Here is a 17,175-nt window from a genome sequence, read left to right as displayed (position 1 = left end):
TGTGTGTGTCAGTTTGTGCATGGGTGTGTTTGCCTGTACCATGCGCCTGTGTGTGTGTGTGTCTCTGTGAGTGTGCCTGTGCCTATATGTGAGTATGTATGCGTGTACAAACCAATATGTGTGCATTTGTGCAAGTTTATGTGCACTTATGTGTTCTTGTGCAAGCTTGAATGCACTTGTGCACACTTAAGCAAGCTTGTGTGTATTTGTGCATGATTATGCAAGCTTGTGTGCATGCTTGAGTCACTTGTGCAAGCTTGTGGGAACCTATGTGTGTATGCCTATGCCTGCCCTTCCCTGTGTATGGGAGTGTGAGAGATGGGGCTTTGCAGACAGAGCATATTAGTGAACAGTATCCGGTGTGCTTAGGTTGTCTGGTCAGTAACAGCCTGTGTGTGTGTATGGCAGAGTTTTGCAAACAGAGCATATTGTCTTTGCACGGTGCACATTCTACTATTCCAGGCTCCACAGTCAGATATGATAGTGTGACCTACTTATTGATCGACCATATAGATTTAACTACAATTTTATTACACATTATTTTGTTGCTATAAACGGTAAGGAAAAAGACTAATATTGTGCTTTTTTTTTACTGGTTCGATATGAACTGCTAAAGAGTTTTCCCTCTGACATTTAAAGCTCTTTGGTCTTTTTTGGACTAAAAATAACTACAGTGGCGGGCTATGTTGCTAATATAAGCCAGTTTCATTGGAAAATAGAAAAACAGATACAGTTAAACTTGTAAATATTTATGTCTTCAATAGTCTGTCGAGAACAAAACGGTCTGTATCTGCTTTAATACTACCTATTAATACTTTAATACTACCTTTAATAACATCTACAAATACTTCTCCTCTACTCTCCACCTGGCTGCCTACAGCACAACCTCTCCCCTCTGGTCGAAGCCATCACAACACACATCAACCTACAAGAACCAGCCATCATACTAGGAGACTTTAATCTCCACATTGACACCCACCCACCATCTCCCGCCTGCGAACTGCTCCTATCCACCATGACTGCCCTCGGATTCTCCCAAATCATTAACACCCCCACTCAGAAATCTGGGCACACCCTTGATTTAATCTTCATTAACAATAAAATAGCTGCAACTGAACCACCCACCACAACCCCCAACTCCTTGGTCCGACCACTTCCTCATTCAAGCCAAGCTTCAACATCAATCGACCACAGCGAAAACAGACTCCTGCTTCATTGAATACACCAAACCTTGCTCCAGTGAAGACCTAGCAGAACTGCTCCCGGAAGCACTAAAAACAATTAACCTACATGATGCCAACTCAGCTACAAACTCCTGGATCTCCATCAACGCTGACATAGCCAACACATTATGCCCCACAATAAAAAAGGAAATCAGACAATCTACTAAAGGAAAATTAGTTTCTTACCTGATAATTTTTGTTCCTGTAGTACCATGGATCAGTCCAGACACCTGGGTTGTGACTCCGCGCCAGCAGATGGAGACAGAGCAAAACTTGACGGGCTCCCTACATATAGTAAGGTGCCACCCACAGCCCCTCAGTCGAACGTACTGTCAAAGCAAAACCAAGTGCTCGACTAACTAACTATAAACTGCAATATATATACCAATTCATAACACACCCCTGGCAGAAAACAGCAAACCAACAGAACCAGAGGCAAGAGGCTGTAAGCCAAAAAACTTGCAATAATGCCGCCCGAAAAGCTAACGAGCAGACTCTCTCACTCTTCATTGAAAACAGATCAGACGGGTGGGAGCCTGGACTGATCCATGGTACTACAGGAACGAAAATTATCAGGTAAGAAACTAATTTTCCTTTCCCTGTACGTACCAGGATCAGTCCAGACACCTGGGATGTACCAGAGCAAATTACTGAGGGTGGATAGCAGAGAGTCCCGCTCGGAGAACACTCGCTCCAAACCCCGGAGCCTCAGCTGCCTGGACATCGAGTCTGTAATGTTTAGTAAACGTGTGCAGCGACTTCCACGTCGCTGCTTTACAGATCTCCTGCGACGACACCTGAGAAACCTCAGCCCAAGACGTGGCCTGCGCCCTAGTGGAATGCGCACGAAGTCCCCTAGGTGCCAACTTCCCTTGCAGAAGATACGCTGAACCAATCGCCTCCTTGAGCCAACTCGCAATTGTGGCCCGCGAAGCCACAGACCCCCGGCGAGGTCCGGAGCAGAGGACAAACAAATGGTCAGACACCCGGAAGGCATTAGTTACCTCCAGATAACGAATAAGAATCCTGCGAACATCGAGTTTGCGCAGGTCTCTCGACCTCTTGTCCCCCGGATCCATGACTGAAAAACCAGGCAGGTCTACGGATTGATTTAAGTGAAAAGAGGATACCACCTTGGGCAAAAAGGATGGAACAGTCCGTAGAGAGACCCCGGTCTCCGAAAAACGCAGAAACGGTTCTCTACAGGACAACGCCTGTAACTCCGAGACCCGACGAGCAGACGTAATCGCTACCAAAAACACGGTCTTCAGCGTAAGATCCTTCAGAGTCGCGCGCTTGATTGGTTCAAAAGGTGGCCCACAGAGGGCGGATAGCACGCAATTTAAATTCCAGGACGGACAAGGGCTCCGGACAGGAGGGCGCAAGTGCTTAGCGCCACGAAGAAAACGCACCACATCCGGATGACAGGCCAAGGACACTCCCTGGACCTTACTCCTGAGACAACCAAGCGCAGCAATCTGGACCTTCAAGGTACTCCAAGACAGTCCCTTCGAGAGACCGTCTTGCAGAAACTCGAGGACCGCTGGTACAGCTGGACGAATAGGATCTATGTTGCGCGTACCGCACCAGTCCTCAAAGACTGTCCAGACCCGCATGTAGGTTAGGGACGTAGACTGTTTCCGAGCCCTCAACAACGTAGCAATCACGGATTCAGAGTATCCCTTATTCCTTAAACGCGCCCTTTCAAAAGCCAGGCCGCGAGACAAAAGTGATCCGCATCCTCCAAACAGACGGGTCCTTGTTGAAGGATGGACGCGGCCCCGTGAAATCGAAGCGGAGGCTCCGCCGCCAACTGAATGAGATCCGCGAACCACGGCCGCCGTGGCCACTCCGGCGCCACCAAAATCACCGCCGCCGGGTGCAACTCTATCCGCCGCAGAACCTTTCCGATCAGAGGCCACGGAGGGAACACATAAAGCAACACGTCCGTGGGCCAGGGAAGCACCAATGCATCGACGCCTTCCGCGCCCCGTTCCCTCCGTCGACTGAAGAACCGCGGCGTCTTTGTGTTGAGAGCGGTAGCCATGAGATCCAGGTGGGGCCGTCCCCACCTGGCACAGATGAGTCGAAACGCTACCTCCGGTAACTCCCACTCTCCTGGATCCAGCCGATGGCGACTGAGGAAATCCGCCTGAACGTTGTCCACCCCTGCGATGTGAGACGCTGCTATGCCGCTGAGGTGCCGTTCCGCCCAGGCCATCAACAGACTCGCCTCCTCCGCCACCTGTTGGCTCCTTGTACCTCCCTGGCGATTGATGTAGGCCACTGTGGTCGCATTGTCCGACAGAACCCGGACCGCTCGTCCCCGAATCCACGGGAGAAAGGCCCGTAACGCCAACGACACCGCCTTGGTCTCCAACCGGTTGATGGACCACAGCGACTGCTGACTCGACCACTGACCTTGCACCGAGCGGCTCCCGCAGACCGCTCCCCAGCCGGAGAGACTGGCGTCTGTCGTCACCACCGTCCAGGTGGGCATGAGCAGGGAGACTCCGCACGCCAAGTGGTCGGTGGAGAGCCACCAATGCAGACTGTCCCTGGCCCGGTCCGTGAGTGGCAGCGGGCGATGAAACTCTTCCGAGACCGGCTTCCAACGGGACAGTAACACTGACTGTAACGGTCGCAGATGAGCAAAAAGCCCAGGGAACCAAGGCGAGCATCGATGCCATGGACCCCAAGACCATCAGATAATCGCAGACCAACGGGCACCGCATGGACAACAGACGTCTCACCTGTCGCTGCAGCTTGGCCACTCTCTCTTGAGTCAAGAACACCCTGGCTCTCCCTGTGTCGAACAAGGCCCCCAGGTACTCTAACCGCTGAGTAGGCTGCAACTGACTCTTGGAGAGGTTGACTACCCAGCCGAGAGAGCGCAAGAGCTGTAGGACCCGGGCAATCGCTTGTCGACATTCGGCTTCGGACTTGGCCCGGATGAGCCAATCGTCTAGGTAAGGATGAACCAGGAGCCCTTCCCTCCGGAGCTGGGCCGCCACTACTACCATGACTTTGGTGAAGGTGCGTGGAGCCGTGGCGAGACCGAACGGAAGAGCTCTGAACTGATAGTGCCTGCCTAGGACGCAAAACCTCAAATATTTGTGGTAAGACGGCTGAATGCCGATGTGGAGATACGCCTCCGTAAGATCCAGTGACGCCAAAAATTCGCCCGGACGAACCGCGGCCACTACCGAGCGGATCGTTTCCATCTTGAAACGCGGAATGCGAAGGCATCTGTTGACTCCCTTGAGATCGAGAATGGGACGGAAGGAGCCGTCTTTCTTCGGGACCACGAAGTAAATGGAGTATCTTCCCAGTCCCCGTTGTGTTGATGGTACGGGAGAAATGGCGCCGAGATCTTCCAGACGTCGCAGGGTCGCTCGGACAGCGTCCCTTTTGAAAAGAGCCTTGCAAGGGGAGACGAGGAACTTGTCCCACGGTAGACGAGCAAAATCTAACGCGTAGCCGTTCCTTATCACGTCGAGAACCCACTGGTCTGAAGTTATCTTGGTCCATTCCTGATAAAACAAGGCGAGCCTCGCCCCCACCTGTGGGACGGCCTCTGGAGGCTGCCGCGAGGAACGGACCCTTCTCGTTTCATTGGGCCGACTTGGACCCCGATCCCGACGGGGTTCCACCGGTCCTGTTAAACCTCTTCCCTCGAAAGGACTGAGACCATGAGGAAGGTCTAGCAGAGTTCGACCGGTAGGACTGTCCCGCCCTCGCCGATCTCTGCGGTCGCTGCCGCCGGTTGGATCGAAAACGGTTCCTCGGGGAGAAGGTCGAACGATGTCTGGGCCTGTCCTCCGGCAATTTAAATGCTTTGTTCTCACTGAGGAACTGCATCAGCTCGTCCAACTGCTTACCAAACAATAGCTTTCCTTTGAAAGGCAATGAGCCCAAGTGGGCTTTAGACGTACCATCCGCCGCCCAGTTCCGGAGCCAGAGAAGACGGCGGGCAGAGACTGCCGACACCATGGCCCTGGCTGACGTTCTCAGCAGATCGTGCATGGCGTCCGCGCTGTAAGCGATCACCGCTTCCAAATGATCCGCTTGAGAGGCCTCCCCGACGGAGAGGCCAGCATTCGCCTGCAAAGTTTGGGCCCAGCGGAGCCCTGCCCGCAACGCAAAATTACTACAAATGGCCGCCCTGGCTCCCAGGGCGGAGACCTCAAAGACCTTCTTGAGTTGCACCTCCAGCTTCCGATCCTGGATATCCCGGAGCGCGGTAGCTCCGGTGACAGGGATGGTAGACCTCTTTGTCACTGCCGACACCGCGGCGTCCACCCGAGGGAGACGCAGCAGTTCCAGTACATCCTCCGGCAGAGGATATAACTTGTCCATCGCCTTACTCACCTTCAGGCCTAATTCCGGAGTATCCCATTCCCGGAACAGAATGTCGGATGCCGAGAAATGGAACGGGAAAGCCACCGCGGGACCTGCGAGACCCAAGAGGACTGGGTCCATATTCGCCCCCTGACGGGTCTCTACCGGTGGGGCCTCCACCCCGAGTTCATCGAGGATCGCCGGGATAAGGGGAATCAGCTCTTCTCGCTTGAAGAGCCGCACGACCTTGGGGTCATCCCCATCCGCCGCTTTTTCTGTTCCTGGCTTGATTGGATCTTGATTATCGAGCCCCTCGGGCCCTTCCGCGGTCTCCGAGACCGCCCCCTCCTCCTCCGAGGAGGTAGAGGCCGTATCATAGTTCCGCGAGTCCCCTCGCGATGGCCTCTTTTCCCTGGGTGGTCCCGGTGCTTTCGCCTGTCGGATCGATCTCTTATGGGGTTGGGAGCGACCCTCCCTGCCCCCTGGGGCCTTCTGCGGCCTGTGTTTGGAGCGCTTGTACTGTGCTAATTTTTTTAAAAGCAAGGTAAAATCTTCAGAGAAAGAATCCTCAGAATCGGGGGAATCCTCCCTCGAAACTAAACTCCCCGCTTCCTGGGCCCCCGGGATCTCCCCCTCCGAACCGCGACGCTGAGGAGACAGGGGGGGCGGCTGGTCGCCATTTCCCAGGGCTTTCCTCGTTGCCTCCCTCACTGTATTCAAAATGGCCGCCGTTCCCGCGCTAAGCGGGAACGGATCGGCCCTGTCAGCAGCTGCAGACGCGGCGCGTGGCGGCGATCGAGACCCGCGTGGCGACGATCGGGACCCCCGAGAGCGGCCCCCTCGACCACCCGCCGAAGGACGTTCGCCCCCCGACACACAATTCGCGCAAACACCGGCTCGTGAGACTCGCGCGCGCGCGCCGACCCACGCGCGCGGCAAGCAGTCCCCCTGGGCATCCCTGACTAAAGGCACCCCCAAGGTAAGAGAAAACTTAAATTTTCGCCGTTTCCCCGCGCAGCCCCGACGAGGAGAACCGGAGAGAGAAAGGAGAGAGAGAGAGAGAGAGCCGGCGCGTCAGAAAAATAAAGCCGAAAACTTTTTTTTTTTTTTTTTTTTCCTGCAATACTTAGCCGCTGGCCGAGGTACTGAAGACTGTCTGTTCCTGCGGGGGCGAGTGAACCGGGCTCCCCGGTGTCACCCCCGACGCTGCTGCCAGGCACGGCCGGGTCCTCGACCCTCAGCAGCGGCCTCAACCAGGGTCAATGATCCCCTCGGGATCTTGTAAGTCCCCTGGGAGGCTCCACCGACGGGAGACTTCTATTAACTAAAACTTTTCTTCTTCTTTGTCTTTTTTTTTTTTTTTTCTTTTCAATTAAGCTATCCTATTGAAAAATAAAAACTCCTAAATTCCTTGATCCCTGACTAACTATCCCAGGGATCCCAGAGACTGTGGGTGGACCTGCCCCATCTGCTGGAGACAGAGTAAGACTGAGGGGCTGTGGGTGGCACCTTACTATATGTAGGGAGCCCGTCAAGTTTTGCTCTGTCTCCATCTGCTGGCGCGGAGTCACAACCCAGGTGTCTGGACTGATCCTGGTACGTACAGGGAAACAAAATGCTCCTTGGTACACCCCTGAACTGAAAACATCCAAACGAACACTGAGACAAACTGAAAAACAATGGAGACGAACACCTACACCAAACCTGAAAGACAAATACAGAACACTACTACACAAATATACAGATGACCTCAACACAGCAAATCGCAATTTCTACACATCTAGAATACATGAATACCAATTCAACCCGAGGACCCTCTTCTCATACGTCAAAGAACTCACCAACCCTATCCAGAATGACACAACGCCAAACTCCAACAACATGTCCAGTGAGAAACTAGCTCAATTTTTCAAGGACAAAGTCAACAACATCATTGCCAAGATTCCCCAATCCCACAACGACGCAACTAACATCCCTCCACCCATCCACACATGGACCCAATTCGCCCCTGTTGCATCTACAGAAATTGAACCTATCATCAAAAAAAACCAAACCAGCTTCCCACCCCGTAGACTCCATCCCCATCAAAACCCTAAAGCTCATCAAAGAGATTATTGCCAAACCTATAACCCAAATCATCAACCTATCTCTCAAGCAAGGAATCTTCCCAGACAATCTCAAAAATGCCATCATCAAACCAATCATCAAAAAACCACAACTCGACAAATCTGATCCTGCAAACTACAGACCAGTCTCCAACCTCCCATTCCTAGCAAAAATCATCGAGACAACTGTCAACAATCAACTCACAGACCACCTTGACGCCCACAATTTTCTCCACCCAACACAGCATGGCTTCAGAAAATTCTACAGCACAGAAACGCTCCTCCTCTCTCTCACTGACACCATCCTCAGAGGTCGTGACAGTGGCAAAACATTCCTGCTGATCCTCCTCGATATATCAGCCGCCTTTGACACCATCAACCACAGAACACTCCTCACCAGGCTTAAAGAAATCGGTCTGCAAGACACTACTCTCAATTGGTTCAAATCATACCTCACCAACAGATCCTTCATTTTCAAGACAAACTCATCTGAATCCTCCCAAGTGCCCCTCACCCATGGCGTCCCTCAAGGTTCTTCACTATCCTCGACCCTCTTCAATATCTACCTCCTCCCACTATGCAAATACCTCTCAGATGCCAATCTCACCTACTTTGTTTATGCAGACGACATTCAAATTCTACTCCCCATAACCAAATCCATTGAACTCACCATGGAAAGATGGAACAAACTCAGTTCAAAGCTATCACAACTGCTATCCCAACTATCACTCTGTCTCAACCAAGCCAAAACAGAAATCATTCACATCCAGGACGACCGTCCCTCTTCCCCCCTCGAGAGCACCCCCTCAAACAACCCAGGAAGCTCAAACAACACGGGGATGCCAAACTTATCAAGAACCTCACTCACACCATCCACAAAAAACCTAGGAGTCACCATCGACAGCCAACTCAACTTTAAACGACACATCTCCAATACAATCAAAGATGGATTTTTCAAACTCCAAACACTTAAAAAACTCAAACCTCTCCTCCAACCGCATGATTTCCGAACAGTACTGCAATCAATTATTTTCTCAAAACTCGACTACTGCAACTCCCTCCTCCTTGGACTCCCAGAAATCCACATCTAGCCCCTCCAAGTCCTACAAAACGCCGCCGCCAGAATCATCACCAACCACAGAAAATCCTCCCACATCACACCCACTCTCAAAGACCTCCACTGGCTGCCCATCACACAAAGAATCCAGTATAAAACCCTCACACTTATACACAAAAAAATAAACAACAACAAAATGGTCTGGCTAAACAACACCATCCAACCATATATCACACAAAGAACTCTCAGATCCTCCAACTCAGGTCTCCTCTCCATCCCAAATCTCAAAAATGCTCACCTCAATGCAACACGCAAACGAGCCATTACAATAGCTGGCCCTACCCTGTGGAACTCCCTCCCCACACATCTCAGAAACGAACCCTCACCTCAAGTCTTTAAAAAACAGCTCAAAACATGGCTGTTCTTGAAAGCCTTCCCTCCTGAACCCCAACAACCTAAAATACATGTTCTTGACATCCTCCCCGCTTGACTACTACCCTGCACTAACACACAACCCCCCTTCCCCCCTTCACCACCCCTCCCCCACCTTTCCCTCCCTCTCCCCCTCTCTTTACTCCCACTTCCCTATCCCCCATTCTACTCGTAACCAAGTCATTTTGTACATATTGTATATAGGCTATTTGCCATTTCTCTATACCCACATTTAATTATATTCAGCTGTTGCAATGTTTCTTATATTAAATGTTTAATAAATTGTTATCTTGTTACAATGTAAAATAGGGCAGTTCTCGCCCTATTCAACCTGTTATCTGGAAACCGATGTGATATCTCGATCGAATGTCGGTATACAAAAGAAATAAATAAATAAATAAGTGGTTGGGAGATGAGAGACGCTGATAGTTTGCTTAGGTTATGGAATCTGTGGTTGAATGAACCACTTACAGTTGCTTTTGTATTAATAAGGGCAATGAGAAATTGAATAAGTGGAGCTGAATTACAGATATAGTAGTAAGTAGAGCTGGTAGTTTCTTAGAGCTTGTCAGTGAGCGATAGCCATTAGCAGAGCGCCTAATATTGAACAACAGAACAACTAAGGAATCAGCCAGTGGCACTTATAGACCCTGAGGTAGAGTCAGTTGATGTTTACTCTCAGAGAATAGTTACTAGTCTGACAATGCTAGCAGCAAGTCCCTGATTATTGCTGTTGCAGGAAAGTCCACAGAATAAAACAAATTGGGGTCATGTTGGGGTATTGAAGATTGGAACAAGGAAGGAAGTCCTGGCACAAACTGATCATGTGTAAAATACAAGGCGGCTTCTGCCTTCCTCTCTACTCCTTACCAGCACATTAAAACTTTTTTTTGTCATTTCATTCTCAGAAAATTTGCATGCTGTATACTAGGCTATGCTTTTCACACTAAGTAAAGTTGCTTTAATTCAGTAGATTATTTGTTAATGTTTACAGGATGGCTTACTGTATCAAGCTGAGGAACATGATCTTCAGAGTTAGTTGCTAACTAAATCCTTCATTTCCTCTTCAGCCAGCCAGACTAGTCCAGTCTCCTGTTACCGGGGGAAGATTTGTAGTATCAATAACATCTCATCCCTCGCACCAGCCCTGTTCCCGTGGTATTATGGGACCTCATTATGGTATTAGCTGATGAAAGCCCCTTTTAAGCCTTGGCTTCTTGTGACTAAAATATCTAACCTAAAAGGTTGCTTTTTGGGGATGCTGTTACTTAGCCTGCAGAGTCAGATAGCTTCAGGCTCTGGAAACTTATCCACCTTATACTAATTTCCATTATACCAGGGTGATGATGGACTTTTTTTTCCCTCATACAAACAGAATAGGAGAAAAGTCTTAGTAAATCAGGCCTGACGTTTTGGTACAAGTAAAAGATATTCTCGAATTAGGGACCCGTGCACTAAAAGTTTTCTTCCATTTTGTGTCTATAGGAAAATGCTTTTGGTACATAGGGCCCTTAAACTGCAAAGCTACATTAAATAAAAATGCAGTGCAATTATTATAGCTGATTTTAGTCAGGAAACTTGTAGAGAAATATGTTTTTATGAGCTGCAAAGAGAGATCTGGTATTTCCTTTGGCTTAGAATAGTACTGCCCCAGCCCATGTAAATATCACAGCAAAGGTGGTTTACGGTTTATACTTTATCCTTCTTTACTACACCTATAAATTCCTTTTCCTCATTTCACAGTGCAAAGAGAGAATGAGGCCTATCAAAGCAGCACTGAAACAACTGGATAAACCGGAGAAGGGACTTTCAGAGAGGGAACAGCTGGAGCACACTCGGCATTGCTTGATCAAAATTGGAGATCACATCACAGAGTGTTTAAAAGAATACTCCAACCCTGAACAAATTAAACAGTGGAGAAAGTAAGTAGTGAAACTTTTTTTCACAGGTGATATACTAGATAGAGACTTGGTCCTGGAATAACAATTCTGGCTCATTTCTGACAACCTCCACTTTTCTTGGTGAATCCTAAGACTTTACAAGCAACATTTAAGGGAGGGAAGAAAACAAATGACCCGGTTCTCCAAAAGAAAGATTTGTATGTCTGTACAGTAAACACATTAAAAAGCTGTGTCTGTGAGGGGAGGCTCAAGACAATCTGCTGCCTGGGGTGGAGGATGAAATGGCACCCCCCCCCCCCCCCCCCCCGCTTCCCCTCAGGGCACAGATAGGTCAATTCATCAAGAAAGGTTTCTTAGTAGCCTGGCCCTTTCCTTGATTTCAAATGCTGCAGAAGAAAGAAAGCCGGGGTCGGAGTTCCTAGACGAGTGGCAGATAGAGTGTCAGTGATAATGTTTTTAGGAAGCTGGCAACCCTGCCATACTCCCAGAAGACCTAAGAGAAAGCACATTCCCTGATCTCAGATAGAAATGCTGCTTTTACTGAGGGAACAGAAAGTAGTTTGGACTGCAGTGATCATAAATTACGAAATGGATTATAGATCTTAAGCATGGTACTCGAGTCATTTATGATGATTCAGAACTATCAGGCAATCTATGTGTTATCATTGGTGACTTTAAATTTAACTCACCATGATACTAGGAGCCATTTACACCTGTCAATACATGTGTGGCAGCATTCTGAGCAACTTCTAAAAGCCCTCAAGTTGAAACAGGAATTCCGAAGTATATGAAGTAGTCGAGACCGGTAAATAACAGTGATTGCAAATCTGTACAAAATTCCTTTCCTTCCAGTAGTGACTTTAAATGGTGCAGAATTCTCAGTTTAAAAAATGTCACTTTGATTACTACATTAATCTGAGGGCATATCGACAGACTTAAGTCAATGACTCTTTAATTGGGATACTATTAAGATCTAGTGGTCCTCAAAGATAAAGATAAGAACATAAGGTTTTGCCATACTGAATCAGACCAAGGGTCCTTCAAGCCCAGCATCATCTTACCAACAATGGCCAGTCCAGGCTACAAGAACCTGGAAAGTACCCAAGCACTAAGTAAATCCCATGCTTCTGATGCTAGTAATAGCAGTGGCTCTTCTCTAAAGCTAAATTTTTAAAGCCTGGTGTGTGTGAAAACCGGGAGATATGTACATGGCCGGGCTGAGCACGCACCGAACGCATTTTTTTTTTTTGTTTTTGTTTTTTTTTTTGATTTAAACAATTTTATTGGATTTTCAAAAATAAACATACAACACCACGGAGACGGGTGGTTACTTTTCCCTCTCCGCTAGAATCTGTACCAACAACAGTTTATGCAAGCTCTCCCCTCCCCCCCTCCCTACCCACCCAATCCCCCCCCCCCCCCCCCCCTTCTCCCAGCCAGAAGAACATGCACCAGATGGAACAGACAGTTTCAGGAAGTCCTTGTACACCAGAGCAGCAAAGCTGTCGACTAGGAGGAATCCTGCGCACCTCAATCATTCAGGATCAAACTCCGGGCACGATGTGGAAGCCGTTGAAGATAAGCATTCCAAACACTGAGGAAAAAGCGCCGTCGTCGTGGGGAACCCCGCGCCGCCATGCTTTCCATGGTCATCAGGGCATGGAAACAGTTCCGCCATGCTCCAAAGGATGGGGCATCGGATGATCGCCAGTTTTGCAATATAACCTTCTTCCCTATTAAGCTCGCTTTTTGAAGCAACAGGCGAGAACCAGGATCTCGCACCCGAAGGGGGGAAATGCAGCCGAACAAAAACCACAGGGGAGAAAAGGGCAGTCCCACATCAAGCAGTTCCACCAAATAGTCCACAATCCGACGCCAAAAGCAGAGTATCGGGGGACAAATCCAAAAAACGTGGGACATGGAACCCTCTGCCCCGGAACAGCGAGGACACACAGGTGTAGACGCAATGGTCAGCTGAAAAGCACGTTGAGGAGATATATAAGCCCGACTCAGGAACCGGAACTGCATTTCCCTGTAGTACATGTTAGGGGAGATCCTGGTTAATCGCCGAAAACAGATACGTAAAATTAAACTGGAGAGACGAAACACCCCATCCCCATTCCAGCGAGCTTCCAGGATAGCACAGACATCCACCTCAGCATGTTGCCGCAAAGCCCTATAATAACTAGAAAGTGAGGGGGCCCTGGGCGTCTCAAAATGAAAGATATTGTCTAGCGCTGTGTATGTAGACATCGCCTGGGCCTCTAATGGCAATGTCCGGGCGTAGTGTCGCACCTGTAAATATGGAAATGTGTGCGAGTGCCCCAATAAATAAAGAGCTTGAACATCCGCAAACTGCATAAACACCCCCTCCCGGGACCAGAGATGCCCCAAGCGGGTGATTCCCTTAGCGTCCCACTCGCGGAACATAATAGATTGAGAGCCTGGGGAAAACTCCGCATTACCGCGGAGAGGTAGGAAATAAGCACAGAGCGCAGGAATTTGTAAAAGATGTGTCAAACGGCTCCAAGTACGGCGCAGAGGCCGCGTGAGAGCCGAAGTATTGATAATCGGGGGGAGATGGCAGGATTGTGCCTGTAGCACATAGGAGGGGGCCAATGGATGTAGCAAGGCCCTTTCCACCAACAGCGGGGCATAATCTGAGGTATCAATTAACCAGTTGCGGAGTATCCTCAAATTGCAGGCCAGGTTATAATGAGCTAGATTAGGGACCCCCATGCCTCCCCTCGCCCATGTATTCTGCAGCCACTTAAACGGGAGTCTAGCCTTCCCCCCCCGCCAGAAAAATCTGCGCATCGCCGTCTCCACCGCCACCAGGTCCCGCTTTTTCAAGAAGAGCGGCACATGTTGCAAAAGATAGAGCCATTTCGGGAGCAATGTCATCTTAAAGAGTGCAACTCTACCCGCCACCGAAAGGGGTAAAGCCTTCCAAGTGGCCAAGGTGTCCCGAGTATAACTGATGAGACTAGGTACATTGACCCGGTATACCGAGTCCAGGTCCGAGGGAAGAAAGACGCCCAGATAACGTAGACTCTCCCCCGCCCACCGCAATGGAAATGGGCCAGCCCAGGTATCTCTCAGGGTAGGGGGATAGGCCAAGGCGGAAGATTTGGACTCATTGAGGCGAAGACCAGAAAAAGTCCCAAAAGTCCCTATCAATTGAAGAAGGGGTGGTAAGGACGACTGAGGCCTAGTGATAAAAACTAGAAGGTCATCCGCAAAAGCCACGTGTTTAAAGATAGTGGAGTCCATACGAAGACCGCGAATGCCCGGGGTCGCACTGATGGCTAGGAGCAGAGGTTCCAGTTGTAATAGGAACAGCAAGGGGGATAATGGACAACCCTGTCGGGTACCCCGCATAACTGGAAAGGGTTCGGACTGTGCGCCATTCGCCACTCTCCGTGCCCGTGGTTTATCATAAAGAAGGTGGACCGCCTGTAGAAAAAGGCCCTCAAACCCCATACGCTGCAACACAAAAAAAAGGTACTCCCACTCCACTCTATCAAACGCTTTGTCAGCGTCGAAGCTGATGGCCAAATAAGGTTGAGCCATGTGTTGGCTCATAGTCATGGCTGATAAAATTTTACGAATATTAGATATCGCATAGCGTTGGCGGACAAAGCCCACTTGGTGATCACCTACCAGGCTGGGTAGACAGTCTGCTAATCTCTCCGCTAAAATCTTAGCGAGTAGCTTGTGGTCATAATTAAGTAATGATATTGGGCGATAGGATTCCGGGACCAGGGGGTCTTTCCCCGGCTTAGGTATGAGAACTATGTTAGCTAGGTTATCATGTGGGGGAAAGGTGCCGCGAGCGATCATATGGGTATACATCAAAGCCAAGGGTGCGGAATCCTGGTCCGTTAACAGTTTGTAAAATTCCGCCGTAAACCCATCGGGTCCCGGAGCCTTGAGATTATGGGAGCGATGAATGGTGAGCCGCACTTCCGTCTCCGAGATCGGGGCATTTAACTTATCTAGTTGATCCCTAGTCAGGTGGGGGAGCGGAAGGCCCTCACAAAACTTCTGATGCGCGATCGGGTCTCCCCCACCAGACTCATAAAGAGAAGAGTAGTAATCCCGAAAGCGGGTAAGTATAGTGGATGTGTCCTTAGCCACCACCGTAGGGGAAAGGCGAATCGCCGGAATGAAACGGCTGGTCCTAGAAGATCTAATGAGGTGGGACATCATTTTCCCAGCTTTGTTACTATATTGAAAGAGTTTGAATTTGTAATATAAGTAACTTTTCTTTGCCCGTTGGTGAAGCAATGCATTGAGAGCATGTTGCTTGGATATGTAGGAGGTCCGGGCCTCCACCGATTTAGAGTGAAGCATATGGGGTAGATTTTCAGAGCCCTGCTCGCCTAAATCCGCCCAAAACCGGGCGGATTTAGGCGAGCAGGGCCCTGCGCGCCGGGAAGCCTATTTTACATAGGCCTCCCGGCGCGCGCAGAGCCCCGGGACTCGCGTAAGTCCCGGGGTTCTCGGAGGGGGGCGTGTCGGGGGCGTGTCGGGGGCGGGCCCGGTCGTCGCGGCGTTCCGGGGGCGTGTCGGCAGCGTTTTGGGGGCGGGTACGGGGCGTGGCTAAGGCCCGGGGGCGTGGCCGCGCCCTCCGTGCCCGCCCCCAGGTCGCGGCCCGGCGCGCAGCAGGCCCGCTGGCGCGCGGGGATTTACGTCTCCCTCCGGGAGGCGTAAATCCCCCGACAAAGGTAAGGGGGGGGTGTAGACAGGGCCGGGCGGGTGGGTTAGGTAGGGGAAGGGAGGGGAAGGTGAGGGGAGGGCAAAGGAAAGTTCCCTCCAAGGCCGCTCCGATTTCGGAGCGGCCTTGGAGGGAACGGGGGGAGGCAGCGCGGCTCGGCGCGCGCAGGCTATACAAAATCGATAGCCTTGCGCGCGCCGATCCAGGATTTTAGTGGATACGCGCGGCTCCGCGCGTATCTACTAAAATCCAGCGTACTTTTGCTTGAGTCTGATGCGCAAGCAAAAGTAGGCTGATCGCGCTTCTTTTAAAATCTACCCCTATGAGTACGTGCCTGACGGACCTGAGTGCTTAAGCTCAAAATCCGCTTGTCCAATATTTTCCGACGATGGGAAACATACGAGATAATCTCACCACGCAAAACCGCTTTGGCGTTGTTCCAATACAGTGCGGGTTGGGACACATGGGCCTGATTATGTTCGGCATATTCTTTCCACTTGACTGATAAAAATTCCCCAAATTTCTCATCTTGGGCCAAATAATAAGGGTAACGCCAAAATTTTGGTCCGGGGGAGGGAGGCAAAAACTCCAGATCCACCCACACCGGGGCGTGGTCAGATACTACTATGCTCTCAATGCCCGCCTCCCGTACCCGAGAGAACGCGTGGGAACTAATGAGGAAGAAATCAATTCTTGAAAAAGAGGTATGTGCCCGAGACAAATGTGTGAAATCGCGCTCAATAGGATGTAGGGTCCTCCACGCATCTAAAAGATGGAGTCGGGATTCCAGCAGGTCTGGGCCACGTCCCACCCCCGTGTCCCAACTACGACTCCCAGAAGTGTCTAATTGCAAGTCCCGGACTGTATTGAAGTCTCCCCCTAAGATTAGAGTGTCAGTCAAATAAGGGAGCAGATGGGAATACAATCCCCGATAGAAGGCTGGGTCAAAGGTGTTGGGCGCATATAGGTTACACAATACCACCGGACAATTATAGAGCTCCGCCACCAAAATAATGTAACGCCCTTTAGGGTCTTTAAGTTCCCTACGGATGGTAATGGGAAGTTGTTTGTGGAATAAAATGGCCACCCCAGCCGACTTGGTCGAGGCGGAAGCATAACGAACTTCTCCCACCCATGTGCGACGAAGCTTTGCGTGCTCGGCATCCGTAAGATGGGTCTCCTGCAAAAAAGCCACCCTCGCCTTGTGTCTGCTCAACAACGAAAGCACTTTGGAGCGCTTGATAGGCGAGTGAAGGCCGCACACATTCCAGGATACCACCCGAATGGGACTACCCATAAGCAGTGATTAAGTAAGAATATACAAGAGATTCACGTCTATCGCAGCAGACGGAGGCCCTCCCAGCTAAAACCTCCCCTGCCTGTCTACTGTCCATCA

At 50.2% G+C, this 17,175-nt stretch overlaps 1 protein-coding gene across 4 annotated transcripts in view; it reads left to right on the top strand.

Moving 5' to 3' along the window:
* LOC115073851 (chromodomain-helicase-DNA-binding protein 1-like) overlaps positions 1–17,175 on the top strand; it is a 346,258-nt gene that overhangs the window by 260,902 nt on the left and 68,181 nt on the right. For all 4 annotated transcript variants that reach the window (XM_029572735.1, XM_029572754.1, XM_029572763.1 and 1 more), the window contains one exon: positions 10,902–11,080. In XM_029572735.1, coding sequence (XP_029428595.1) covers positions 10,902–11,080 — 179 coding nt within the window. The remainder of the gene's footprint in view (positions 1–10,901; positions 11,081–17,175) is intronic.

The sequence above is a fragment of the Rhinatrema bivittatum genome, chromosome 1, assembly GCF_901001135.1.
Source record: "Rhinatrema bivittatum chromosome 1, aRhiBiv1.1, whole genome shotgun sequence".
NCBI lineage: Eukaryota > Metazoa > Chordata > Amphibia > Gymnophiona > Rhinatrematidae > Rhinatrema > Rhinatrema bivittatum.
Note: the sequence above shows the minus strand (reverse complement) of the source record. Positions and strands in the feature narration are given on the sequence as shown.